Source organism: Hippocampus comes, unplaced genomic scaffold (genome assembly GCF_001891065.2).
Source record: "Hippocampus comes isolate QL1 unplaced genomic scaffold, H_comes_QL1_v1.1 scaffold154, whole genome shotgun sequence".
Classification (NCBI taxonomy): Eukaryota; Metazoa; Chordata; class Actinopteri; order Syngnathiformes; family Syngnathidae; genus Hippocampus; species Hippocampus comes.
The window spans coordinates 538,477-565,586 of record NW_017806278.1 but is presented as its reverse complement, the minus strand read 5'-3'; the positions used below and the strand labels follow the sequence as shown (position 1 = coordinate 565,586).

Here is a 27,110-nt window from a genome sequence, read left to right as displayed (position 1 = left end):
CCCCCCCATTAACCTTTCCATGCACCCTGTAAGCTGATAACCTGAAAAGCTGTCCACTGGAGTAACCCCTGTCCATGAAAGGGTTAACTTATTATATATGAATTTTTCCAAATAATCCTTGCACACCTCTAATGAGTCCCCACCTCCCACCCCAGGCGGTGCACGGAGGACCAAAATCTTAACGGGCAGACATTTTTCTCCGTATTGTATCGACAATTCTCAAAACTTCTCCTCCGTGGAGCAGATTAAAGCCATTAGAGCGCCAAGACCGAAGCCGATTTACCGCAGGCTGATCCCGTTGTTATTGTCAAACTCAACACGGCGTCGTTAACGTGTAGAAAAGGGAAACCGCCGTACGCTGTACAGTAAGCGCACTTTTCCTTGTCTTCCTTCTTGAATGGGAAGTGAATGGACGTAGAGGCCGGTCTCGACCACAGCTGTCAGTCCCCTTTACAGCTGTTTAAACATGCTGATGTTTAGAAAGCGGACGGCACGGTCAATAGCAGCATGCGCTCGTGCTCGGCAGCTGGCTATTTAGTAGCAGGGTGACTTGTAATGAGTCCCTTAATACCTCTAATCCGCATATGATTAAACATCAGATGGCGGAATGTGGCTGGAGGAAACATGGAGTGCAAGCAGTGTAAGAAATGGAATGGAAAAAGCCAACTGGGTCTCGCGACCTCTCTGGATGATGCAGTCCAACCGCAAGAGTGACAGTTATGGTCATTTTATAAGTGAGAATTATTTAGGGTGGACGAGTACTGATACCAGGTACCGGTATCGGGCCGAAACCAGCCTTGTTTTGAGGTATCGAGGTTCCACGACTGCTGCCGATACCAGTCATGGATACCATTCACTGGCGCCCTACTTCATATGGGTGAGAAAACAAAAAAAATGGTATCGAACATCCTTATCCTCGTTCAAAGTCAGCTATGTTGGGCTCCAGCTCACCTGCAACTTTAATGAGGATGATGAAGTCCTCCAAAAAAAGAAAAAAAAAACCCAAACGGATTTCTGCATTCTGCCTCCTGGCCTGTCTTTGTTGGCTAATGGCAAATGCCTTCCCTGCAGAGCTCAGCTGGAGAAAGAGAAGAAGAGGAGGGAGGCCGTGGAGAAGGAGAAGGAGCAGATGGAGCGGGAGAAGAAGGACATTACAATGAGGCTCTACCAGTTTGAGGAGAAGATCAGGAAGGCAGAGCACGGTGGGGACCATATCAAAAAGCGGGGCAAGCAGTTTGAGCCCCATGGGGAAGACCTTTCCCTTCGTTTTTTTTATAATGACTTGCGTCCGTAACAAATTCCCACACGCTGCAGTCGTTTCTGCAGCACAAAAATACACTTTGTCGCAACAGAGCTGTTCACAATCATCCTCATATTTATTCTGCATATATTTCAGATTTGCAGGAGCAGACACAGAGGGCCGTGATGCTGGATCGGGAACGTTTAAAAGCAGAGGAAGAGGCTACCCGACTGGAGGCGGAGCGTCAGGCTGCCCTGCTGGCTAAAGAAGCGCTGGCTCGCCAGTCGGAGACCCAGAAGATTAGTCAGGAACAGCTGGTCAGTGCTTTATTGGAGCTGAAAAGTTGTCATTGACGGGCTGTTATGCGCCAAAACGTAATCGGCGATGGGGTGCGGCCCGTCACTCGCCGGAATGTAATCGTTAATGAGGGGCGGGGCGGGCGGCTGCTGGCGGGCGCGATGGCCGGGGCTGGTCCGCTGTTCCGCAGCCGGGACGAAAACCGCAGTGCTCCTCTTGAGTCTTGAGATTTGACTTTCCGATGGACACTCCTCTCGAGTATGTCATGTTTTGCGTCAGGCTGCGGAGCTGAAGGAGCACACGGCCAGAATCACTCTGCTGGAGGAGGCCAGGAAACGCAAGGAGAATGAGGTGGACACGTGGCAGCTCAGGGTGAGTGCTTGAGAAACCAAACGCATTCTGAGAGGCAAACAGCCGTACGTACACATCGCTGTGTTCCTCATCAGGCCAAAGAGGCCCAGGACGATCTGATCAAGACCAAGCAGGAGCTGAACATGGCGAGGATGGCTCCCCCGCCTGCGCTGCCCATGCCGATGATGACGCCCATGCCGATGCTGACGCCGATGCAGATGCAGATGCTCACGCCGCTGCCGGCGCAGACGGCAATACAGACGCCGATGCACGCGCCGACGCAGACGCCGTTGCAGGCGCAGCTACAGACGCCGAAGCAGGCGCAGCTCCAGACGCCGAAGCAGGCGCCGATGCAGACGCCGAGGCAAACGGTGATGGAAATGCCGCTGCCACCGCCTCCCCCTCTGGCTATGTACAACTTCGACGACAACAGCGAGGATGACGAGAGCAGCAGCATGTACAGTGCCGACCTGCACAACGAGGCCATCCACAACAACAATTACCACAAGGAGGAGGATCGCCAGACGGAGGCCCAGAAGAACCAACGCGTGCAGAAGCAGCTCAGGGTAACCGCCGAAAACGTCCTTCTCTCGAGAAGCGGGCAAACTTTTGTGCCGGGGACAGTTGGACATCATCTCATGTTAGATAATATCACGAGCGGACATCTTGCCTCATTGCCTCGCCGTCTCTCCTTCAGGATCTGACCGCCGAGCTGGCCCAGGCGCGCGACGAGTCCAAGAACACCCAGAACGACCTCCTCCATTCGGCGAACGTGCGGGAAGGACGAGACAAATACAAAACCCTGCGGCAGATCAGGCAAGGCAACACCAAGCAGAGGATTGACGAGTTCGAGGCCTTGTAAGGAAGGAGCCCGCGCCACTTGAGGCACCCTTTCTGAATGGTCACTCGGCCTTTGCGCTCGCATGTAGCCACTGCGGAGCATCGTACAGTCGGCGCACCAGAAAAGTCGCGCCCAAATAGTTTCTGATCAGATTTGTGCAATCGAACCAACGCAAGCAAGTCCTTTTGAAATGCCGTTATTAACCGAGAACGAAAATGACTCGCAGTGACCACTCAGAAAGGGCTGACAATTGTTTATGCATCGTCTTTGAACACTAGATGGCTCTATGCTCATTTAAATTCATACCTGGTTTAATATTTATAAAGTATACGGGACATTTAAAAAAAAAAAGGGTGTTTCATCTTTGGTTTGTATATTTTTGCTAACGATGAAATTTAAACATTTATATATTGACCAAAATAATGTCAGTGTCTTACGTTCTCTGCTTATAGTTTCAGATCAATAGACAAAAAAAGAAAAAAAAATTGTAAATTATTGCGCTTTAGTTGACATACGGCGGCATGCCACGGGATCACGTGTGGCTTCTTGTTCACTTTGCCGTTCGGCTGAAATGAGGATGAGCCATCGCTTTGTCTTCAGCTCAGCGCCGACGCTTAAAACTGGAGCACTTGTGCCTTTCTGAGATGATGCTCGCGCACGGTGAAGCATCGAGACTTCTCTTTTAGCAGGAAGAAAACAAAACAAAACACGTGTGTAACATTTGGAACGCACAATGCCGTTTTTTGAGTGCGTGAGACCTCCTTGACGTTGAGGTGAGCGTTGTGAAGTATTTTCACGAAGCAGTTCGGCCACTTTGGTTTCACCTTGATAGTCGGCAACAACTGTAACGGAAACATCTTTACATTTGAGACATATTGCCAATAAAAAGAATAAATAAATATGACTGGTGTGTGTTTGTGATCATCAACGCACCGAGGACTAAATTTCTCAACAGTACTTCCAATCATTTTATCTCTTTTCCGTGTCGTGTATGTGTCACTCACGTTGCTGTGGCCCGCGAGAGCCGAATTGTGATTGCATGACCTCACCGCTTAGACAAGAATATGTTTTGTGTTCTTTGGAAAACCCAGAGATTGAACGCGTTTCACACGCTCGGAGAGAAAAAGGCTCTTTGTGTGGCAGAGTTGTACACCTGGATCATCAATGATATCCGGTGAAAGAGCAGAAGGCACTCAATGCTTTTGACATTTTTAATATACAGTAGACGGCAGTACCTTATTGTAGAGAGACGACAAACAAAAATTTGACATGAAGTCAAGGGAATAACGGGGTTCCACGGGACCATTTATTGTCTAAATGTAAGCTAATGGAACCAGAATCCAAATTTTCAATTGTCCAGTAGCACAAAAATATTTAATATAATTTTCTAATCAAAAAATACTTTTTTTTCTCTCCTTCCTGAAAAAAAAGCAACATCCAATGATAATGTGACTCAACTTTCAGAGTCAACGAACCGTGGATTAAGATGAATGCAAAACGTTACATCATCATAATTCACATCACAATCCGTACACATTGTTAACCGCTAACAAATTCTCTCTGACGACGTTTTTGAATGCGGGATTGATGATTCAAAAGTTAGCAATGAACTCCCAACAGAGAAAACAATGGTGTCATGCAATGTAATGGAAAGTGATGCTTGGTGGCCACACGCCAATCTCAGCCTTCTTCCACAGTCAGTCAGACACCGAAACACACACATCCAAATAGGCATATAAACACACCCTGTCTCACACTCCTTTTACATTCATAAACACCCGAGCCAGAACATACATAACACACCCTGCGGGCCGGTACCCTGTGACATGCACAAAAGAACAACAGCCCTGAGCACAGCGGAGTGGCTTTGCACGTTGAAGCGAGACGCAGGTTTGTACTCATGGAAACGTGACACAGGAGCCTCCCAGTGCAGAGTTGCAGAGTTGGATTCCGGTCCCGGCCTTCCCGTGTGGAATTTGCATGTTCTCTCCTTGCCACCGCCACCCACCCTTCTTACTCTCAACATGAATGTAAGCTTTTGTTGAATTGTTAATTATTGTCATTTTATATTGAAGCATTATATTCTTTTATGTTGGTTACTTTAATTGTGTTCTGTTTAATACTTCCTGAAATGTTCTTATGTTGCTTGCATGTGATTGGTGAAGAAAAGCAGGAAGGAGGGGTCGTTACCGGAAAGGGGAGTGTTCGTTAGAGAGTTAGGAGGCAGCCGTTGGGAAAATAAAAAAAAGAGAAGAGCTGTGTTCAAACGAAGTCGTCCTCTGCTTTTTGTCCATTCTAAACGTAGAGCAAATCCATCTAAAACCTACGAACCCCTCGACTTACATGAGTAAGCCCGTTATTCATACCTGACCAAAATGTGGTCATGGTCCGTGTCTCTTTTCGTCATTGGATGTTATGTTTGGACACAAATGGAAGAGCGGCTCCTCTCTTTTGGACACCGGCAGCATTTCTCATATTGGACAGGAGATAGCGACAACGCGGCGCCTGAAGACGATAAAGTGTGCGATGTAACCACTAATTTCGACGGCAAGCCAAAGCAGTCATCATGACCGGTCACCAGGCGGCGATAGTGTGCAAAGCGCAGATAAACAAGCAGAAAATGTTGCCTTGCATTGGCGGATGTGACGTCAGTTCTAATACCTGTCAATTGTACGTTTTCCCCGTATTTTATACGTTTTTGGATCATTTCAAATCATGCACAGCGTATTACAACTTTTATACAGGAAAAAAACCCCAAAAACAATTGTGAACCGATCTCACAAAGACCATTTTGGCTCAAATCCAGATCGTCTCACCTGCTGGTAGCCAACGACAATACCGTCGTCGATCGCTACTATTGTCACGGCAAACCAGCAAAAGTAATCCTCAATCGTATATATTTTTTTCATCGCTGCGTACGGTCGGATTGATAAAGCATGATGTGCGCATGTACGGTAAACCGTTGTACGGGTTTTTGTTGCTTTCAAATCATTTATAAGGGCAGCTTTTAGCCAATGTTGACAGGTATGCAGAAGGAATTGACTTTCCCAGTTCCAACTCGTCCAGAGGATCATAAACACAACAACAAAGACCAACATGGTGAGACAGCACCTGATAAAGGTACACAGGGAGTTGTATTTTTTCGGTGGGACTACTTGTAAAGTTGAGAGCCACTTCAGTCGAAGGTTTGTCATTCCTATTGGTCACCAGTAGACGGCGCCCTTACGTTTCGAAAAGCCCTTGTCAACCCCGCCGACGACGGGCGCGAGCCTCTTGCGAGTTTGCGGTCGAATTTTACAATGATTCTTACTGCTGTTAGCTGACATTGGAAAGCGAAATCGGGTTTATTGTTTCCCCTTGCCAATGGCGGGCCCTCTGCTGGAGTTTGAGACAGAAATGTTTCTGACCCCGTCCAGCTGTGACGGGCTGCTCGTGGTGGCGCAGGGGCTGGGAAGAGACCGCAATTCGGCTGGAGTTCATGCATTGTCGTAGTTGGGTAAACTTTGTTTTGGAAGTGGTGGTGGGGGGGGGGACGTTGATCGATATACAGTGAATACTTTGAGGGGGAAAAGTTATCAGAGCCCTCAGAAAGTCATCCGATGTTTCCTCCCCAATCTGAAACGAAGTTTGATTTCACCGCGATCCTTTGGGTTTTTTTCAGGTTCTTCAGCCCCCGGCCCCGTTGGGACCAGCAAAGAGCACCTCGCAAGCATCCAGACGAGACTTGCGTCTCAACTATTCCAGCGGAGTTGCCCTGATCAACAAAGCATCTTGCAACAATGAATAAAGTTGGCTTGCACGTTTTGGAAATGTGCGTAATGGGTGTTTTATTTGCACTTTATTCACGATCGCCAAGAAAGCAAAATGACAAAACGACACGATCTCTTTGTGCAACTCGTCTTCAATCGAAAACGAAGTTGGCTTTGCAAACTCTCTCTCCTGATCTCAAGATGGCATTCTGAAGACAGGCAGCGGTAGGAAATACTGGCGTGGGTGATGGGTGAGGTTGGCGATGGGTGAGGTTGGCGTGCCGTCACGTCGCCCACGAGAGACGCCAACCAATTATGTTTTTTTTTTTACCTTTGAAACCGGACTCGTATGGTCGGCCGCCTTTGACTACATATAAAAATTGCGAAATTTTCATGCCGTGATGGCCTGATGGTAAAACACATCGCTGGGTCGGCAGGCGGAACGAGTTCGATCCTCCATCTGCTCTCCATTTTTACATTTAGCAAGAGTCGGACCCGGGTTTGAAGGTTTCTCGTCACCTCGTCCAGGTGCAAAGTTAGAAGTTTGAAGCAGAAGCGAACACTCCATAAGAGATGCCAAGTGTCTCACCAAACATGTTCCTTTTTTGAACCTGAACACAACCAAATGCTGACCTATGATTACATGTAAAAATTTCGAAATTTTCGCAACAGAATGGTCGAGTGGTAAAAGACATCGCGTGGTGATCAGGCGAACCGAGTTCGAGCCCCACCATGTGCTCCATTTATAAATTGGGCAAGAATCGAACCCGGGCTTCCCGGGTACCAAGTATTGTTGTTAGCCATTCGACCACGCTAAGACACTGATCAAGCTTTTCGGGTGGTTATATTTATAGATCTACAAATTCAACGGGACTGATCACAATAGATATCTACAATAGTAGGTGACGTCATTGTGGAAGAACAGTCCAGTGGAATATGACAGGGATTCTCCACTGGTGAACTCGAGTTCGAACCCCGGAGCCGTCCTTTGGCAAAGCCTACGTCATTTCACTCGGATTTTTTTCCACACATCTTCACACTCACTTCCTGTTTCAAATTAAGTTTTTTTTTCATTTCCGGAAGTGACGTCATTGATTGAAACCTATTTAAGCCGGGCCAACGAGGCGCTCATTCTTTCTCACCTTCGACAGCCTCCACTCGTCCTCCCGCTGCTCCAGCTCTGCACGGCCGTCCACCACGGAAAACTTCCAACAAGGTGAGTTTTTTACTCTTTAATAGCCTCTTCAAACACACCGCTTTCGCTCCCTTTGAATGGAAAGCAGCACTTTCGGCGTGCTCGCACCAGGCTAACATGCTTAAGCAAAAATGTTTGCTCAAGCGTGAGCAATCAACGTCTCCTGCGACCTTACTTTGCAACAAAACCTTTTTTTTCCCCCTCCAACCTTCTAGGACGAAAGCGACGTTCGCCGAGAGGGTAAGTAGATTAAACTCCTTTCTAAATTCAGAATTAAACCGAACAAACGTGCATGCGTGCGTGTTAATTGTGTCATTTCTGTTCACAGGTACAAATCTTCAAATGGACTAACACTGGCCACTCGCTGTGCGTTGTAATGTTGAATTTAAGTCCTGAACCGTTTGGAGCAAGTCCATCTAATTTGTCTCTTTTTCTATCCACAGGCTTTGCATCCGCTACAGAATGGCCAAATTGACTGCAACACGGTAGAACTGCCACATTTTAAGATACCGCCGTACAACAGACCAAATCCCAAACATTTCTGTCTCCACAGGCTCACGTCGACAGAACGACCCATAAAATGGCCGCCATCCTGTGGAGTTTTGGGCCCCGGCAGGTCTTTGACATGCCGACCAAATATCGGGGTGCTGAGCCAGGCGCTTGGAAGGTTGAATATTTAAAAGTCAAGAGCTTGCGTTACCGTGTCTTGCAGGCCACCGTGCTGTTGAAGAGGCATCCAGCTCTGCTCTCTTCACAAGTGAAGCAAACTCTTTCATACACGTGACTACTCGTAATTAAATCAGCATGTGATTGACGAAAGATTGGGCACAGGTGTCAAAACCAGAAATGTAAAAAAAGTTTGGCTTCAACCACAGGAGCTTCTCAACCAACTCCCGGGAAGCTCGTTGAGTCGGCGCACCTGTGGCTAAAATCAAACGGTGGCGGGGCTCTTAATTCTGGCCCTCTCACACTTATCCAAATGGTCAGGACTGTTGTGCGGCCTCCGCAGACCTTGCAGATCTGATCATTTGAATCAGGTGCGTTGCACCAGGGAGAGGAGGACACTGTCAGCAGAGTGGCACCTGCTCAACATGTGCGCGTTTGTCCTGCTTTTGTCCACCAGATGGTGCTCAGGGACCTGATAGACGTTGTGAAGCAGAGTCGTCCCTCCTCAACGTTTGGACCTGTTGCTTGTCGGCAGGCCCTCAGGAAACGTGGAGTCACGATTCACCTGATGTCACACACGCAGACTGGTGACTGGCGCTCCACCCAAAAAGCACTGCATATTTTGTTTTCAAGCACACTCACCTGCTTTTTCTTTGACACTGCATGCAGTGCAGCTTCCAGTCAGTGCTGCCAGAGACCCTGCACCTGCTGGGTAAAGAGACAAATGCGACAAGCTTGTAGCAGGTCCTCACTGCTGCCTCCATTTTAAACTTTGCCGTTGAAAGGTACGAAGTAAGAGTGACTGGTCTCTCGTTTGTGGTGTTGGCAGGTTTGACCACCTTGGATGAGTCACTGGACCAGTAGCAGTTTGGCCTGTTGGTGTTGATCACGCTTGACCAACTGTCGCAGCAAAAGGTTAATTAATCAACACTTAAACGAGTTGAAAAATGAGGAGCAGAGTACAACGGAACTGCGTTTCTGGTTTGTAATTGGTGTCTACCGACCTCTACGTTGTCTTTCAGATGGAGCTGTTGGGAGTGCGATGAGGTGAAACGTGACTCTGTGCCATCCGCTGCTAAGAAGTCTAATTTCAACAAGCCTGTTTTCATTATTCAGAGTTGCAGGAAGATTGTTCTTGGGTCCTCCGTGCCACAAGAGGAGTAACATGCTCACCGCCAGAGTCCACCTACGATCACAGACCTGCAGGCAACGCTTTTTGTTCTTCTTCCTGTTCCTCGCAAGGTGCTGAAGTCAAACTTTGGGCCAGCCTGAAAAGTAGGAGACATTTACACTGGTTCAATGCACCAGCATGACTACTTTTTTCATTCTCCCTCAGGCAGCAGTAAACATGATCGGCTTCCTGCTCTCGAAAGACCCCAACAGTCTTATCTCCCTGGTAAGTTTCATGCCCAACACATGTTCATCTGCACAAGAAATTGACTTGCGTGTAACTCAGATGCCTTTCCTCTCAGGTTAACACACCTGTCCCACGTTCTTCTCACGAGCCGACCACTTCGTCACCCAGCGTCAAGCAGACTGTCATCCAACTTGCAACTTTTTATTCTGCTTTGTGATTGTCTACTCTGCAAAAGAAATAAAGCTTGATTACAAAGAACACTCCAACTCTCAACTTCATTTTTAAACACATCACGACAATCAAACTTTAAAAAACATTTTAAAAAACAATTATTTTCAGTTTCTTTTCTAAACTTTTTTTCTGACTTTTTTCAAATTTTTTTCCAAAATTTTTTTCAAAATTTTTTTTTCCAAAAAATTTTTTCAAAATTTTTTTCCTGGATTTTTTTTTAGGCAGAAAAATCCAGGAAAGTGGGTGTGGCCTGGCTGGAATGATGGCTGATGATTCGCTAATAGCTGTGGAAGTGGGTGGAGCATGATGATAACATGCTGTGATTGGTGGAAAGGGGGGAGCGGTTATGCAAATCGAGCGTTATCCGATTGGGTGCAGCTTTAAGGGGCGTGGTTATGCAAATTTAGAGCACGCTGATTGGTCAGTGATTGGAAAGTGGGCGTGGTTATGCAAATCCGTCGATTCTGATTGGTTATTCAAATTTATGCAAATGAGGGCCTTGTCGTGATTGGTGTATGTCAAATGGGGTGTGGTTTGGGGCGGGAATTGCAGCACTTTTTCAAAGTGCCACTTGCGTATCGCTCAGACTTGCACTTGGGTCACATCAGACAGTCTTTTCACTGTTCCCGTCGGTTTCACATGACCCAAAAGCTCGATTCCTGGACTTTCGAGTCATGTGGAGACCAACGGGAACAGTGAAGACTGTCTGATGTGACTGAAGCGCATGTCTGAGTTCAAGACTTCAGTCTTTGAAAAGGCCTCGAGTGACTTGAGGATGGATTTGGTCATGAAAGGCAAAGACTCGAGTTCAAGTTGAACAATTTACTGGACAGAAAAGCGAACATGACAATGTGAAAGCATTTAACCAGTCAATCTTTGCGTGGGCCAGTTCAAGTTGCATGCACACAGACACTGACGACAGGCCCGAGATAGGAGCATGTGCTTGACCAGCTCATGCGTGAAGTCACTGACATCTCATGACACACCAAGGGGGACATGAGCACATCCGACTTCTCTCACTGAGACAAAAACTAAGTGCCATGTACTCCACAACAGCATGATCACACTCTTCTGGTCAAGTTTTGAAATGACATTGAAGTGGGCCAAGTTGGTCATATGTATGTATGTATTATATATATATATATATATATATATGCATACATAGACACATTTTTAAACTAACTTGGTCCACTTCAAGGTTTAAAAACACATTCCAGAAGTGCCTGATGATGCTCGGGTTGTCGATGTGGAGGTGACACTGTTGTGCAGTACACGAAGCAGAAGTTTAAGTTGAGTGGGAGACAGGCGGGCACATTGACCTCCACCTTGTGGTGCAACGTGACATCAGCTCTTCAAGCACACCACACAGCTCAGTACTCACACGTGTCCCTTCTGCATGTCCTCCGAGTCTGGTGGCTGCTCCTTTGGCCCAGTCATCTGACTAATCTGGTCAGGCAGAAAAACAAAACAAAAGTGGAAATTCACACACTCTAGTTCATAAAAAAAGTTGTTTCTTTTTAATTGGAGTCATTATTCGTAAAGTGGCAGACTTTTACTTTAAACCCGTCCATTTCCAAACGTGCCCGCACTCACAATGCATCTGTTTGAGCGATCCACTCGCGGCTCTCTCCCCACACCTAAAGAACAACGAGCAACCTCCTTTCGAAAAACAAGTGAACAAAGTCACGGGTGCATTTGTGTGAGCAATCATTTGGTTCTTAGACATGGAGCTTTATCTCCACTTGACAACTTTGATGCAAAGTATACACATTTTTCATTTGTTAACAATCCTGACTTTTTGACACGACCAATGACAACACCAACATATTTGGTGGTATTCTAACCAGATTGCTGGCCGGGCACAAACACATCGCCGACTTCAACAGCGAAGACCTTGCAGGCGCGTGAGACAACACTATGGCGACGTCATCATGTTCAAGTTTCGTTTTATTGTCATTGCATAAAAACACAAAGAAATTGCACGTGCCCCCTTCCACATAAAAAAACACAACAACTTTCATGCACCAGAGGCACCTGATTGTCAACATCCATGTTATCTTAGGAAAATGGGCGTGCTGGCTCACGACCCACATTTGTTGGTATTGTTTGAACATAGCGAGCGAGCTTCCAGTGACGGAGCAACAATGAACAAACTTAGAGGGTCTAAGTGTCGTAACCATCCTCCTATATTGTGTGCCTACATACATTTACATGTAAACGGCTAATAGAGTTTAAAAATGTTGAAATTACTCACAGAAAACACAGCTGGTGGTCACCGGAAGAGGGAAATGTGTGGCTTCTTCTTGTCTTCTTCAAGGTTTTTGGCGGATTACATCTCCTTGGTGCATATCGCCACCTACTGTCCAGGAGATCGCAAAGGCTTCTCTTCTTCTTCAATGTTTTGGCGGATTCCGTCTCCTTGGTGCATATCGCCACCTACTGTACAGGAGGTCGCCTGAACAGGAGATCGTAAAGGTTTCTTCTTGTCTTCTCAATACTTTTGGTGGATTCTGTCTCCTTGGTGCATATCGCCACCTTCTGTCCAGGAGATCGCCTGTTCCATCCAAAGCGGTGAGTTCGAAGAGTGAATAGTCGCCTTGGCAAAGTTTGCGATGATCTTGTGAGGACGCGTGCGGATATGCGGATGGACGAGCCGAGGCTGGCAAAGGTGAGAACAAATGATTGCCTCCTGTGGCCCGATGTGTATGACGTCAGTTCAAGGAAAAAAATACTTAAAACTGAACACGGAAACTCACAGGAAAGAAATTGTATTCCTTCAAAAAAACGTGGTTGACACAGCCAGAGAATTGTCACGAGACAGTAACGTGGTTCAAACACGGGTTTGCTTTTGCGGCCACGAAGAGGTTTACCATTCGACCACAGCTTCACGTCGACTCTATTATATGCGAAACCTGAAGGAAACGTACAGCAAAAAAAAAAAAAAAAAAAAAAACACGACTAAACAAACGACTGCAATTGGTCGAATGTTAAAAGACAATACGTGGGTTCTTGAGACGCAGTTCGATTCTTGCATTATTCAACTTTTGTTTGTAAACGGAATAAGGAACGGGAATCGAACCCTGTTTGCTTGAACCCCAAGCGATGTCTTATACCACTCTACCAAACGAATTGTTGTGACGTCACTTTTTAGTTTGCATACATTTCTCTATGCAAACTAAGCTGTTACGTGGAATAGAACTGGGGATGTGGGTGACATCCCTCGTGGTCACGCTACACCCCTCCATCCCCACCATTGCTTCCTACTGTTTATTTCATGATGTAATCCATAGGGAGAGACTATTTGCCAAGTCAGCTTGGTTTGAAATTGAAAATGAACAATGGGTTAGTGTCGTTTGTTACTTTGCTTTATTGGCGATCGTGAATAAAGTGCTTGAACAAAACACAAGCGTCTTCTTGTCTGCTTCAGTCAGAATCAAAACATCCAAAGACACAGTCACAAATGTTTAATTCAAATGTTTCAAGATGCTTTGTTGACATTGGCAACCCTGCTGGAAGGCTGAGACGTTGTCGTGTCGAGGGTCTCATCTCTGATTGGAGGGAATGGCGGAGGGTGGGGTCACCAAACAAAACATTTGCTCAGCTGAGAAAAGGCCACGCGGGGTCGCCATTTTGCCGCATCTTTGCAGTTTACTTGATGATCCGACTCGTGCGCACCAAATCACTCGCAGACCTGACGTCACGTCCGCCGATGCAAGCCAACCTTTTCTGCTCGTTTATCTACGCTTGGCACACTATCGCCACCTGGTGACCGGTCATGATTGCTTTAGCTTGCCGTTGAAATTGTTGGTTACATTTAACCCAAAAGTGACATGCGATAAAGATCATCACACACTTTATCGTCTTCAGGCGCCGCTTTGCCACCATCTTCTGGCCAATATGAGAAATGCTGCCGGTGTCCAAAATAAAGAGGAGCCGCTCTTCCATTTGTGCCCCGTGCTATATTCTGTTTTCGTTGTGGAAATACAAAAATGAAAATCAACCTATTAGTAGACTTTTCCTTCTGTTCTTTTCTAGTGGTTTCAGCTGTCCATGTCTTTGTAAACATCTCCACGCCAAACCCAGTCCCTCTACAAAGCAGCAAGTCTTTGATTTTTGTCGTTTTTATTTCGAGAAATTAGCAGTCGTTCTGTAGGTGTTAATTTCACAGTCAGAACAATACACTTATTTGAGCAAAACAAAAAAAAAATCCATCTGCGGAATCGGCATGATTATTAAGGGGGAAAAAAAAAAAGAACTGTAGATTTGCCCAAATGACAGAAGATGCAAAAGCAACAGACATTTCAACATGTCTTCATTGGGAGTCTGAATAACGTGTGGACGTATGGCCAAAAGAAATGGAAAGAAAATGGGAGAAAGTAAGGGGGGGAAAAAACACTAGCCCATGTTTCTTCATGACTCTACCTTACTGTCCACATCTACATGATTCTGCATATGCCCGGGAACTTCCTGCAGATAAGACAACACTCGTGTCATTCATAACAATGAATAGGATGATGACATGATGACCATTACCGCTGGGATATTAAATTACCTCCTTGACTGCCTGCTGCGTGGAAAAAAACCCGCTGCATCCTCTCCAGCGACAGTTGACCACCTCCAGATTAGGATTGGTGTGGTCTTTGACAAGGTGTTGGACCAGGTGCTCCGCCATGCCGAAAATCAGACTGCAATTTTGCCACTGCCATGAATACACACACATAAAAAAACAAAAAACAACAACATGAGAATCAGCTGGTTTTTAAAAAAAAGTGTACTGTACTTATGAGCACAATTGTGAGAGGGTTACACGGTTAATTTTCCTGGCCACCTTTTTGATATTATCAGTGTTCAATAAAAAGCATGTACAGTAGCTACAAATTTGGACAGTTTGTCTTTTTGTCAAATAGACAAATAAATTACTGTATTTCTTATTGTGTTTTCTGGTACTTTGCAAAATATGTTCCCTTTAAGATTTAAAATAGTTTGACACAATCATCCAAAGTCCAAAATAAGTTTAAGATGCTAAAGGGGAGGTTCTTACCCAGCAACGATAATTCTTCATCAGGTTGAGTTTCACAGCTTGAACGCTTCCATCATAACAACCCGTGTAGATCTGTATCCAATGAGTGAGATGAAGTGAACCAATGTCAAACCCGTGACAATCTTTCAATTCCACTTACCACGCTCTTGTGAACGGCCATGCACATCACCATATCACTGTGACCACCGTACACTTGCAACCGGTCGTGAGTCTACAAAGCAACACACCCATATCATACAAAACTATATGTTTGTTTTAGTAACGCATACTTCATCTCATGCTTTTGCACGTGGACTGATTAAATGCAAGGTGGAAAAACAGTGAAACGCAATGACAATGAACACATTAAGGAAGGTGCTGCTGTTGGCCACAACTCACGCAGAGACACTCGCGCGCTGATGTCACAGCCCATTCCATCAGGCCCCGGGTAAAAATGTATGGTCACACTAGTCTACACCCTGTGATGAATAAGGGTTCACTCTAGACAAAATTTGAAATAATACATCTTTTTCCTACCTGGAGTTCGTAAACTCGAATCAGCTTGTCCAGAGAGCTGGTCACCATCACTTTCCCCAAGATGACGATTGACGTGACAGCGTGGCCGTGACCCTTGTAGATGCGTATTAACTCACCCGTCTACATGGACGGAAAACAGAAACGGAGGCAGGATCACTAGTGTGTCACCAACCTTTCTGAAACTGAGAGCAACTTCTTGCCGAGTGATTAATAGTGAAAGGCTACGAGCGAGATACGCGTTTCTGAAAATGACAAATTTGCTGTCATTACCATAAATAATATGGTGTGACTATTAATGATTGATGACATCTATCTACGTGAAGAGATCATTAAACAATAAGAATAGTAGCAATACTAATAATTAATGATTAAAAAAACAAAATTTCAAATGCCACTTATCTGTAACACTTACATGGATGTTGTGAGCATGAACAGACGTGTCACTGGAGCCGCTGAAAACCAAGTCATTCACCACCTGGGAGGGCCCAACCACGAGTAAACTAAGTCATCTCGTCTAAAAAGTCAGCGTTGATAAGGCTCCAGCTATCCATGAGCCAAATGAGTACACACACCATAGAAATCGGATGGAATGATCACGATCGGTGATCTGTCCCCTCACCTTCATACAGAGAACAGTCTTGGTGTGGCCTTCCAGTGAGCGTAGCAGCAAACCGCTCTTGGCGTCTCGTACGCTGATGGTGCTGTCGTAGGAGCCGACCAGCAGCACCCGACGGGCGCCCTCCTGCGACGTTTCCAGGCAGCTTACCCCTCGGGGGCCGTGGCATTCGAACACATCCAGCGGTTTCGAGGTCTAGATTGAGCAAGTTGGAAAAGTGCTAAATAGAGATACATAAGCTGCTCAACTGACAACACGGGGGGACTGGCTCTATTCTGTATGGAAGTTGCTTAAAATATGGATTTAAAAGACAGAAAAAAAAAATCGCAGTGAAAAAAAATGTTTCGGAATAGTTTACCTTTAAATCATAGGTGGCCACTGACCCATTGGCAAGGCCAAGAAACACAGTGTTCCAAGCCATGTGCAAACACAGCACTCTGTCAGGGAACGAGATGGTCTCCAGACATTTTTTAGACTGGTCAGCAGGGTGGGGGGTGAGGGGAAGCAATCAAGTTTTGGTCATTTTGAAAGAGGTGTTAATTTGCACGGATGGGCCTCTCCTCAAATTTTGTACCTTTATGCTGTAGATGCGAAGAGTCTTGTCACTGGAGCCGGTGTAGAGTCTGGCTGGCTTTGGAGAGGAGGAGACCAGCAGACAGTTGACTTTGTTGGTGTGGCCCTCAAATACCGCTTGGCATTCACGGTTCTGGAGGAGAGAAAGTTTAGTGTAGCCTAATGACACTCATGACAGTACTTACCACAAGCCAACATAAAACATTGAAATATTAATTTGTTTTCTTTACATGAGATTAAAATCTCTTCTAAAGGCCAATTTAAAGCTGTTCCCTTTTTACAGTACAACATGATCAATACAAGTGTTCATCTGTGAATACTGCTGTTGTGACAATATCTATCGAGGGAATGACTGCTGGTGTACCGCCAGACTGTAAGCTCGCGCCGTGTTGTCTGCGGAGCACGTGTACAAGACGCCGTCGTGGACTTGCAGACCATGAATGGCGCCCGTATGGTTCCGGAAAGCTCCCAAGGCGGGCTCCATCTCCTCCTCTCCAATCACCTCAACAGGCTCTGAAATTAGATTCCATAGGGCAAGTTTAAAGGGCCCGTTACAAAAAGAAACCTTTCGAATTGTGTCGAGAAAAGTAAAGTATTTATTTCGGCATTATTGTAGGTCCGTAGAGAAGAGAGAAAGGTCAAACCGTCGTTCGTTTCGTTTTCTTATCTTACACTCAAAAAGACATTCGAAAGTAATCGAATCTTGTGTTCAACACAACACCGACTGGATGAAAGGGGGTGTCAAAAGTCACAAAAAAAAAAAAAATAAAAAAAAATACGGTACCCACCTGGTGGTGGAGAAGCTTCACTTTCCGACACATCAGTTTTCCTTAGCAAAGGTAAAGAGGACATTTTAAAACAGAATAGTTCGGCAACAATATATCGATTTGAAAACGGCAAGCTCACATCTTAAAAGGATTGGGCTGATGAGTCTGCACACTTGAAGACCTGCACTCCACTCGAAGAGATTCCGAACGCGTCTCTTGTGCATCTGGCACCTTTGAAGGCATTTCAGATGAGTCCTCACTCTCTGAGTCATCAAGGTTGATGACCACCATTTTGGGCTCCAGCACCTCCAAGTCAGCCTTCTCATTGCCTTTGTTCTTAATGGCTGATGTGTTTTTATCTCCTTTAAAGAGCGGCTTCACCTCATTTCCTTGGACAGGTTCCGATGAGAGAGGCTGTTCCACCTTTTCTTCCTTTGTATCAATCATGGCGATTTCCACTTTTACAAAGCTTTCAGTTTGCGCCTTCCTTACTTGCTCCTGCTGCGCGCAGAGCGAAGTGGCTCGACTGAGTGGATTTGGATCCTCTGTGATGGTTTGTTTGGTCAGAGCTACTGAGGGAGAAGCCGCAGCGGGCAGCGAGGGGGGAGGTGAGTAGATGGTTTGGATCTGTGGACTCGGCTGTCTCGAGACGGGCGAGATCGCCGCTTCTTGCTTGATCGTCGTTATGGTGGGTGTTACAGCGGGCGAAGGGCGAGGCTGGCTGATGGAAGGCGTCGAGGCGGAGGTCTGGTGGGCATTGGTGGAAGGGACAAGGATGGGAAGGGAAGACACGGAGGACGGACTCAGACGAATGCCGTCTGGAGAGGCAGCTGCCGAGCTTGTGGTCACCTGTTCCACATTCGAGCTTCCGGAATACACTTCTGGAAAAGACCAAAGTGATTTTTAATCTTTTGAAGGAGTCGTGTTATTTTTGTGCAGGCCCGTATTGTGTGCCTTTTCAAATCATTTTGTTGAAACACGGTTCAAAGGCAACATCCGATTTTCACATGCTAGCTTTCATTACGTTTTATGTAGAATTACTTTTGTGTGACGACTGTGGGTTCTTCTTTCTAGAACAGAAGAGTGCCAACAATTTTGCTCACACGCGAAATTAAAGGTGCCACCTGGCACAAGGGCTTCAAGACAAAAAATGTGAAAAGTATGCCCGATTCGCCTATCAAGTCTGAAAGCACGTTACCTTGCATGCTCTGCAGTATCTCAATGCGCTTGGCTCTCAGACTGTCCACCTCTGCCGTGCACTTCAAAAAAAAAATATATATATTTTTTTTAAATCAGAAAGAAGCACAGGCATTGCATTATTTCGTAAGGAGACACATTTCATTGCCGCTGGTGTACCTGCTGCCTTAACAACGTAAGCCTTTGTACTTCGGTGTAGGCTGCCTGTAAGGAATTGCGGGCGAGGACCAGAGACTTATCCACATCCTGCAGCGATTGACTCAACTCTTCTTCCCTGAGTGACACCGCCAAAAGCTTGTCCATTGGGGCCTGGTCTATAATGAAAAGAAAAAGAGAGATGTCTCGGAAAGGCTCGGAATGAGCATCGTAGCATGGGAGCAACGGGGTTACCAATAGCTGCGGTTTACCATTGTTCAATTTAAATTTCCTCTTTTTTGCAACTGCCTCCACATCAGGAACTCCGTTATCCTGCAGAAACAAACGGGCATTTTCTTCAATGAGCAGCGTAGCCTCCAAAGTAGAATACCGCAAAAGTGTGTGTCTTGAATGCATCCTTCACCATAAACAGGCTCCAATCTAAAAATAAGCTCACTTGTAAATGTTGGTGTTGCCTCTTGATGGAGCCACTATTCTCTGGCTCAAGTTCCACCTTCACTGGCGGTGCCGCCGTCGCTGTTGGGTCACAGCATTTGTCTGGTGTCAAAGACGCTCCCTCATCAGTCGCTCCTGTCGTTGACGGGGTCCCACTGCGAGACGCCTGCACTGCCGTGTCGTGGGTAGCAGGAAGAGGTGTTGAAGTGAGACAAGATGGCGGAGGAGCAGGAGAAGGAGGAGGCGGAGGAGTAAGGGGCATGTTTGCATTAGAGAACGACTCCCAGTGGAAGCCTTCCGAGAGCATCAGGTCTTCGTCGACACCCATATCAAACGTGGTTTTGTTTTGTAGAGAGCTCGCCATCTCGATTCCAAACCTGGAAGCACACGTGTGACGGTTAGGAAAGACAGCATGAAATTTGAGGCTTTCACGTGGATAGGATACAATGTGAAAAAGGATTGAAACATTTTCAAAATTAATCGAAATATTTTCCCCCATCAATATTGCAATCTAATTTGCGGTTATTTTTTTTCCAAGGTCTTATTCCCATGTACTTTTGAATTGGAATATGAAAGTGTGTGTATTTTTATTCAACATGCGGACTGTACTGTACTGACTGTAGGCTGACAGTTTTTTTTGTTTTTTTTTGCCGCCATCACAATTCGAAAATGACATTCTATTACAGGGTGAAGCCAATTTGAATTTGATTAATTGCTGAGCCGATACCTGCCCGTGTTTACACTAAACCTTTACGCTTTTGTTAGGAAGCATAAAAATGTCAGGATAAGACCACAAGAACATCTGAAATGTATTTGGAGTTAATTGGAGGACCTTGAAACAATGTCAGGAGTTATGCTGACTCCCATTTACCATGAGTTTGAATATAATAGGTTAATTCAACTAAGATTTGGCGGTTTTTATTTTTTATTTACAATTGAGCTGGACAGATTATAGGTCACACTAATGGCGGCAAAAGGTTTTGAAATGCTTAACCCAGCAGGTCCCTGGTGCTGATGAAGCTCTCACCTTGGCGTCCCTTCTTTCCTCTTCGTTTCATTGAACATCTGCCTCCAGCTTTGCTTCGACCTGACTCCGGTGAAAGGGGGAGCCTGAGGCGTCAGCTTTGGGGTAAGTTTTGGCATTATCCTTCTCAGACAATCCTCTCCTGACCTCTGACCGGCCGTTGCTTTGTGAGCGATCCGAACCTTCTGCGTGGAGCCGAGCTGCGGACTGGATGGGATGCCGGCTGAGGGTTGGGGGGCATTATAATCTTCAGCTGTGTCGCTCTTCCATGTGGCGGTTTTGCCAGCTTTTTTGACACCGGCCAGGGTGGCGTCGCTGCCCTGTGCCACTGCGTTCTTTTCGAGGGTTTCCAAGGAGGAACAAAGCTGAGACAGGCGCGCTTCCACCTCGCCGCTTTGCTTTCGGGCTTCACGATCCGCCCTACATGGCTCCCGCACACCCAGCGCCCGTCTAATTTCCCTCAGCATGGTGGTGGCGTCCATATCTTGGGTGAGAACAGGCCTTGGCTGCGAGTTAGAGGCAGCCACGCTTTGCTTTGGTTCCGATGATGCGCAAGGCTCATTGTGGTTGAAGATGAGACTTCCTCTGGGGAGCTGATCACTAGTAAATTCCGAAAGGTCCTCACGCTGGTATTTGTAATTGCTATAATGGTACCTCAAGGGCCACGAGGAATGCTGCGATGCGCCGTATGTTTGACTGCTGTGTTGGGAGCTGCTTCTTTTGGCGGCGAGGTAATGATCCGCAAGCTGTTTGTTACCGTTGTTTTGGATGACGGCAGTGTGGTTGGGTTTCTGCTGGGCCCCCAGCATCTGCTGTTTGAATGTATTCGGAGCAGCGTTTTGACGCATCACCGGCTGCTGTCCGCTTGCTCCCTCTTGCTCAGCCTGCTTCTGGCCAGCCTCTTTCTTGGCTTTAAGTTGTCTTCGTTTTTTTTTTAGCTTTTGTGACTCTTTCTTCCTGTGAAAAAACACAAAACAGAGAAATTAAATGGGGGTAGTTAAAGTAAAAAGCGTAAAAGCGAACCGGTTAAAATCTTACTTCTCCTTTTTTAGATTTTTGTTTCTCTGGAGGATACCCTTGATCGTCTCCTTGGTGAGAGTCTTGTAAATGGAAACGGGCTTCACATTTTTTAAAATCAGGCTCTTTAAATTGATGTGATGTTGAGGGGTGGCGATGTGCTGGGCATATTGTATAAGACCCATTGAGTACACCTGACACGCCTGGCAATCGTGACACGGAATACTGTGGAAAAAAAAAGATACTCATGGAATGAAAGAGAACCTCAATTTTTATCCATTCGTCAAACTCTAAAAATGTAAACATATTTGAACATGTCAAATGTTGAGAAAAGCGTGCAAGTACTGTCATTTCTCTGTTAGATACTACCCAGAGAAAACCCACACAAGCATACAAACTCTACACAGGAAAGGTAGAGCTGCATTTTGGACCCTGAATATCACAACTGTGAGACAGAAGAAGTACCATAAATTACTCCAAAATGTTACCTACGGGGACAGCACTGAGTCCAGCTCTCTGTGATGCTTCATACTATGCATATGCTCTTGTATTTTCTACAAGTGACACATATAGACACAAGTCACTTGCAATAGCAGTATAACACTACATCATGTAATCTTTAATTAAACTGAATATTGATACTTACATGTTTCAAAAGCATTTCTCGGCACAAAATGCAGAAATTACTTTTTGGCCTCTTTATGTTTTTCTTCGGCTGGAACGGGTTGTCCGTGGTATGAGCAGGTACAAACATTGCCATGTCTGCAAAAGAAATAATAAAGAAGAATGAAGGAAACAGGTGGGCCGTGCATTTGGTACCTGGTCTTAAGACTTATCCAATTAGAGAAACCACCAGTACTATACATAAACACAATACAAAACAACATGAATCTGATCGCAAGGCAAAACCATGAAACGGTTAACTAATTTACACCACACATACAAGAGGTGCTTATTATTAAATGTATTGTTACAGATGCCAACAGGAATATTATGATAGTTGAATATGTCTGTAATAAACTTCGCTTTGACCAACCAAACAGGGGATTGACAAATGCTGACATTATTGTGGGCCAGGTATTTGGCCCTGTGAGGCCAATTTTAAATCGGTTTGGTTGAAGAAACAGTCGCAATGCTAAGTGGGCAAATTTACATCGGCCAGCATGACTGATTCTGAAGGCCTTTGGGACATTAGACTGACTAATAGCCTCGTAGGGAAAATATGTATACAATTTCATGGAGCAAATATGATAATTAATATTGTAAATGTCAACCTTGGTATTCATTTGAATTCGACACGTCTCGCACGCATGGAGGCCTGAAATTGGTTGAGTATATTGACTGACAGAAAAGAGGAGTGAGGAGCTTGAGAAATGCCGCTACAAAGCAACAACCAACAAAGCTCGTTGTGACTAATTATTAGCAAAAACAAACGAAAAAACTAACTAAGAGAAAAAAAATAAGATTTAATGCGTCTGTTGTGGACTCAACAGCCGACATTCGTCGAAGTGTATCTGTGTTCGCTTGACATAAACGGCTACACGTACAGGCAACAACAGTAGACATTCAAAGGATTACACTTACCGGAATATTTTATCTAATATAAAAATGTCAATAGAAGATATACATTTTACATGAAGGTTTACATGCTCATACACTCGCACCGCGATGAAGCCGCCATGTTGGATGACGTCGCTCTCTCCCGCCCTTGGACAAAAACGTCACATCTTTCTTCCACATTAAAACAACAACAAAAAAAAAACAAAAAACATTTTCAATAAATACCCGTGAAAATGACTGAATTAAAATGTTAGATTTGACATTTTTAAACAATCTAACGTGTTTACTCGTCTACTTTTTTGTTTTGTTTTTCTGGCAAGGACAAACAATCCGGAAATTTCAATCCGGAAAGTACATATTCTTATGGTGACTTACTTCCGGTATCAAGTATAATTCTATGCTAAGCTATCAAGCGGTGTTTACGGAAGACGCACTTTGATTAAAACATTAAATGACAAAGTCTTTTTTAAGACTGCACATTCGACATCATCCTTTTTTTAATAAGTAAAAATGTGCAACGGCTGTGTGCAAAAAGAATACCCCGACCGGGTACGTTTAAATTCTGATTTTGTCAGTAGTAACTGAACAATTTGGGATTAGTAATGGACACTAACATCTTGATTTAGATGTTTATAATAATATCTTACATAAAACGTTTTCTTTTTTTTCTGCCCAGGGAAGCACTTGTCTCGAGAATGGCTCCTATCTTATGAACTACCTGGGCTGTGCCAAATGTCATCACAGGGACTTTGTGTTGATCTGTAATAAAGACACAGAGGATGATGATGGAGAGGAGATTGTCACTTACGACCGTAAATCATTGTGATAAATTTAATGCATTGTTCCTTTTATCCCATTGTCCATTTTAATCTCCTTCCCTTGATACTTTGCTCCCACCATCTTGTAAAGTAATGCTCACATATGTATAAACAATTAGAAGCTCACATATTAAATATCTAAAAAAAAATACCTTTATAATCCTCTTGCTATTAAAAATAAACATTGTTTTTCTTCTAGATGTTTGTAAAAACTGTGACCACGTCATCGCCAGGCATGAATATACATTCTCTGTTGTTGATGAATATCAGGTAAGTGGGAAAACCATCAAAATGAGTTAGTGAAATTTTATTTGTTCTGTGAGAACATTAATTTCATGAGCAGCACCCAGTATTGATGAAAATCTACATTGCAGCGACAAACAAAACACACTTAATAGTTTTGGTCTCTCTACATGCATGTGCCTTTACACACACCCTGGAAGGGCACCATGTGACTGACATCTGCAAATCTGCATGCGAGTGTCTGGGTGTGAGCTGTGGCTGACTACAGCTTCTCCCAACATTCACTAAACGGCTGAAAAATATGTCAATGGCTGTTGCTCTACCTTCCTGCAATAACAAGCATGTTGGTTAGTTATATTACTATATTGTCCAGAGACGTGAAGGCAAGTTTGGATGAGTGTGTAGGCTGCAACTCACCCGTGACCCAAATGAGGACAACTATAAGAGGAAAAGTACTGATTTTACTGTGTTGGAATTTGCACTGCATCATGCTTAGTAGCATTTTATTGTAGAGTTACTTTCTGCGTTCCTTTCGAGGTAAATTGTTGGTTGCTTTGCTTGTTTTTCGTCGGTCTCATTTGTGTGCATTCATATTGTATCATTCAGGAGTACACCATGCTTTGCATGCTGTGCGGAAAGGCGGAGGACTCCATCAGTGTGTTGCCAGAGGACCCCCGACAGACCGCCTCACTCTTCTAGACCTCATAATACAATTACAATTCTCAATACAGCAGATTGACAAAAGACTCTTACTGGATTGGCATGAACAGGGTTATAAAACATTTAACAAATATGCTGCTGACTTCAAGGTTACGGTCATTTGGATAAACAGTTTCTTACACATTTTTTAACTCGAGTGCGATTGCCAACTAGTTCAGGCTGTACCCCGCCTACTGCCCGAAGACAGCTGGGATAGCCCGCAACCCTCGTGAGGATAAGCGGCTCGGATAACAGATGGACGGATATTTCTGTATGTAACTGTATACCAGCCTATAATGTCTTTTGACTCACTGTAAATTAACATTCAGGCATTTACGAATTTACATGAAATTACAAAAATATTCACTTCTGTGCTATGTCTCATTTGAAATAAAATATTGACTTATGGACAAGGTCTCATTTGCCAACCATTTTGGCCTATGGGTGTAATGGCATCAGAACAAACCAAAAAAAAAAATCAATTGCCAATTTGTTTGGCATTATTCTCAAGTGCTTGTTTCCTCTATTAAACTCATTGACTGATAATTACTTTGGGTACTTGAAACTGACTTGGACAGTCAATAACAACACTTTTTTTTGGCTTGTGAACATGTATTTTCATGATCAAATGCAGCTTGGTAAAAATACAGTCATATATGCTGATGACAAATGAATAAAAACAAAACTAAAATGACTCATGTGCATTTACAATACTGAAGTTCGAGTGTGCTCATAAATACATTCTAATATGCTGATGCAGAACTATTTGTGGTTACTATTAAGCGGAGGTTCTCCGGCTGAACGGCACATTCCCTGGCTTTGCAGCTGGATGTTTACTGACCTTGTAGCAACTGGTTACCACTTTAGCAGTGGTTCATTTGGTTTTTCTCATGGGCAGATATGGCATGTCAAACATTCAAGCACATTTAGAAGAATAATAGACTTACAGATGTAGAATGCATGACGAGGTTATGGTGAGGCAAAAACAACATTGCTGTTTTACCTGTTAAGAAGCAACGCTACTGTGGAAACTTCAAAGCCAAACGCACAAGTACTTTTTTTTTCCTAGCACTATACTTTAGAGACATAAATTTTTAATGTATCTTCTACTGAATGGATGTGCTTGCACATGATGGGAAGTTCCTCAAAAGGCTATACATGGACAAAACTCACTGATATGCTGCTGGCTTTAGGGTTGGAACCAGTGTGCAAAATTATACCTGGTGACAATTTGGTTGGCTCTACAGATGAAAGTAACCGAAACAGATTTGTGAAATTAGTGTTGGGAGTAGTGTTCAATGTGGCAATTTAAAAGATTGCAAACAAAACTGCCAAGGGTATCATGGTCCAAACAAAAAAAAAAGGGGGGGGGGGCTTCCCGACATAACCTACCCAAATCTCATTTAGTAACAGCCCGAGTTAAGTAAACATGCTTCACTGATGGACATGGAAGTGAGTCATCTGTGCCAAAAGAACACATGAGAAAGTCTGAAGGAACCCATGTTCAACATGGAACAGGAAGTCCACTACTCTCCCGACGATGTGAAACATGAGTGTAGGATGGCATCAAATCTGATCATTTCAAGCATTTGCCATGATAAGGGTAAGTGAGCGCTCAGTTTGAATTTTGCACCCCGGTTGCAACCGGTTTCATCAAACATCCCCGAAGTGTCTGCACAAAATCACTCCGGCGTTTCAAGGTATAGTTCATGGATCAATTTGAGCTAATGTAGCAAATAAATAAATACACACCTTTTTTTTCTTACATTACATACAGTACCCATTCCCTTGAGCACATACTGTATTTACAGATGCCGATCGGTCTTTTCTGTTAATCACCGTTTCAGTTTCCTTGAGCCTTTGCTCTCCTTGATCAAACCTTTTCCTATGGAGCGCGGGACCAACGGAGTCTGCCCGGATGACTTGGCTTGCAAGGGGCCGTGTCGAGGGGCGGGAGGAGGAGGTGGCGCAGATGAGCCGGAGCGGCTGCGTCCCACAGGCGGTGCCTTGCCGTCGCGGGGCTCCTGGCGGGACGGCGAGCAACTCAGCGAGCGCTGCAGGACGGAGGAGCCGCAAGGGCGGGGTGGAGGCGGGCTGACCAGCTGGCCGCTGCGGTCCTGCGCCAACTGGTTCACACTGGACAAGGAGTCCGCGTCGCTGGTGCTGCTGGCGCGCACTCGCAAACGCCGCCGCCTCCAAAGAGAGAAGACCGAATAAATACATTTTTAAAATATAGTCTTGCATTTCTGGAATATGAATTAAGCAGCAAAATCCATTGTGCATTGCGTCATACCTGTGGTCGGCACATGGGCCCGCAGACGGTTTCCCGGGAGGTGGGTGAGGCACGAGTCTGCCGCTGAGCTGCTCGGGAACAAAGGTGGCGCTCATGGGTCGTGGGATCTTACTTTTACTGCCTGACGAAGAGGACAGAGAAAGAGGGTCTTCCCCTCCGCAGTCCGACCTGGAGCCTCGCTCCGAGGAGAGGCGTTCCGGCGGGAGAGTGACCTGCAGGCTTCCGCAG

At 45.1% G+C, this 27,110-nt stretch overlaps 4 protein-coding genes across 7 annotated transcripts in view; 2 read left to right on the top strand and 2 right to left on the bottom strand.

The window, feature by feature from the left end:
• Positions 1-3,633, top strand: part of ezrb (ezrin b) — a 13,697-nt gene extending 10,064 nt beyond the window's left edge. Inside the window, exons 9-13 of the mRNA XM_019857860.1 lie at positions 1,072-1,202; positions 1,397-1,557; positions 1,817-1,909; positions 1,984-2,454; positions 2,586-3,633. Of these exons, the coding sequence (XP_019713419.1) occupies positions 1,072-1,202; positions 1,397-1,557; positions 1,817-1,909; positions 1,984-2,454; positions 2,586-2,750 (1,021 nt within the window). The 3' untranslated portion in view covers positions 2,751-3,633. The remainder of the gene's footprint in view (positions 1-1,071; positions 1,203-1,396; positions 1,558-1,816; positions 1,910-1,983; positions 2,455-2,585) is intronic.
• Positions 3,634-13,276: 9,643 nt separating this feature from the next.
• Positions 13,277-22,987, bottom strand: LOC109508032 (zinc finger protein 106-like). Of its 4 annotated transcripts, none has more exons than XM_019857830.1 (21): positions 22,854-22,987; positions 21,916-22,031; positions 21,762-21,823; positions 21,291-21,494; positions 20,256-21,209; positions 19,230-19,605; positions 19,045-19,105; positions 18,797-18,951; positions 18,639-18,699; positions 17,580-18,321; positions 17,462-17,502; positions 17,038-17,186; positions 16,675-16,806; positions 16,459-16,575; positions 16,104-16,295; positions 15,897-15,959; positions 15,485-15,604; positions 15,108-15,179; positions 14,969-15,040; positions 14,480-14,626; positions 13,277-14,394 (listed from the first exon to the last, which is right to left on the bottom strand). In XM_019857830.1, the coding sequence occupies exons 2-21, from the start codon at positions 22,027-22,029 to the stop codon at positions 14,338-14,340; spliced, it is 3,891 nt and encodes a 1,296-aa protein (XP_019713389.1). In that variant the 5' UTR covers positions 22,030-22,031; positions 22,854-22,987; the 3' UTR covers positions 13,277-14,337. The 4 variants fall into 4 exon arrangements, with proteins under 4 accessions (XP_019713389.1, XP_019713391.1, XP_019713390.1 ...); XM_019857832.1 differs by having other exon boundaries at positions 17,580-18,318; XM_019857831.1 differs by having other exon boundaries at positions 20,256-21,215; positions 21,297-21,494.
• Positions 22,988-23,185: 198 nt separating this feature from the next.
• Positions 23,186-25,283, top strand: churc1 (churchill domain containing 1). Its single transcript, XM_019857834.1, has 4 exons — positions 23,186-23,378; positions 23,506-23,641; positions 23,847-23,917; positions 24,497-25,283. The coding sequence occupies exons 1-4, from the start codon at positions 23,340-23,342 to the stop codon at positions 24,587-24,589; spliced, it is 339 nt and encodes a 112-aa protein (XP_019713393.1). The 5' UTR covers positions 23,186-23,339; the 3' UTR covers positions 24,590-25,283.
• Positions 25,284-25,477: 194 nt separating this feature from the next.
• Positions 25,478-27,110, bottom strand: part of LOC109508007 (tau-tubulin kinase 2-like) — a 7,674-nt gene continuing 6,041 nt past the window's right edge. The window contains exons 15-16 of the mRNA XM_019857790.1: positions 26,883-27,094; positions 25,478-26,782 (exon numbers count right to left, since the gene is read on the bottom strand). Coding sequence (XP_019713349.1) covers positions 26,425-26,782; positions 26,883-27,094 — 570 coding nt within the window. The 3' untranslated portion in view covers positions 25,478-26,424. The remainder of the gene's footprint in view (positions 26,783-26,882; positions 27,095-27,110) is intronic.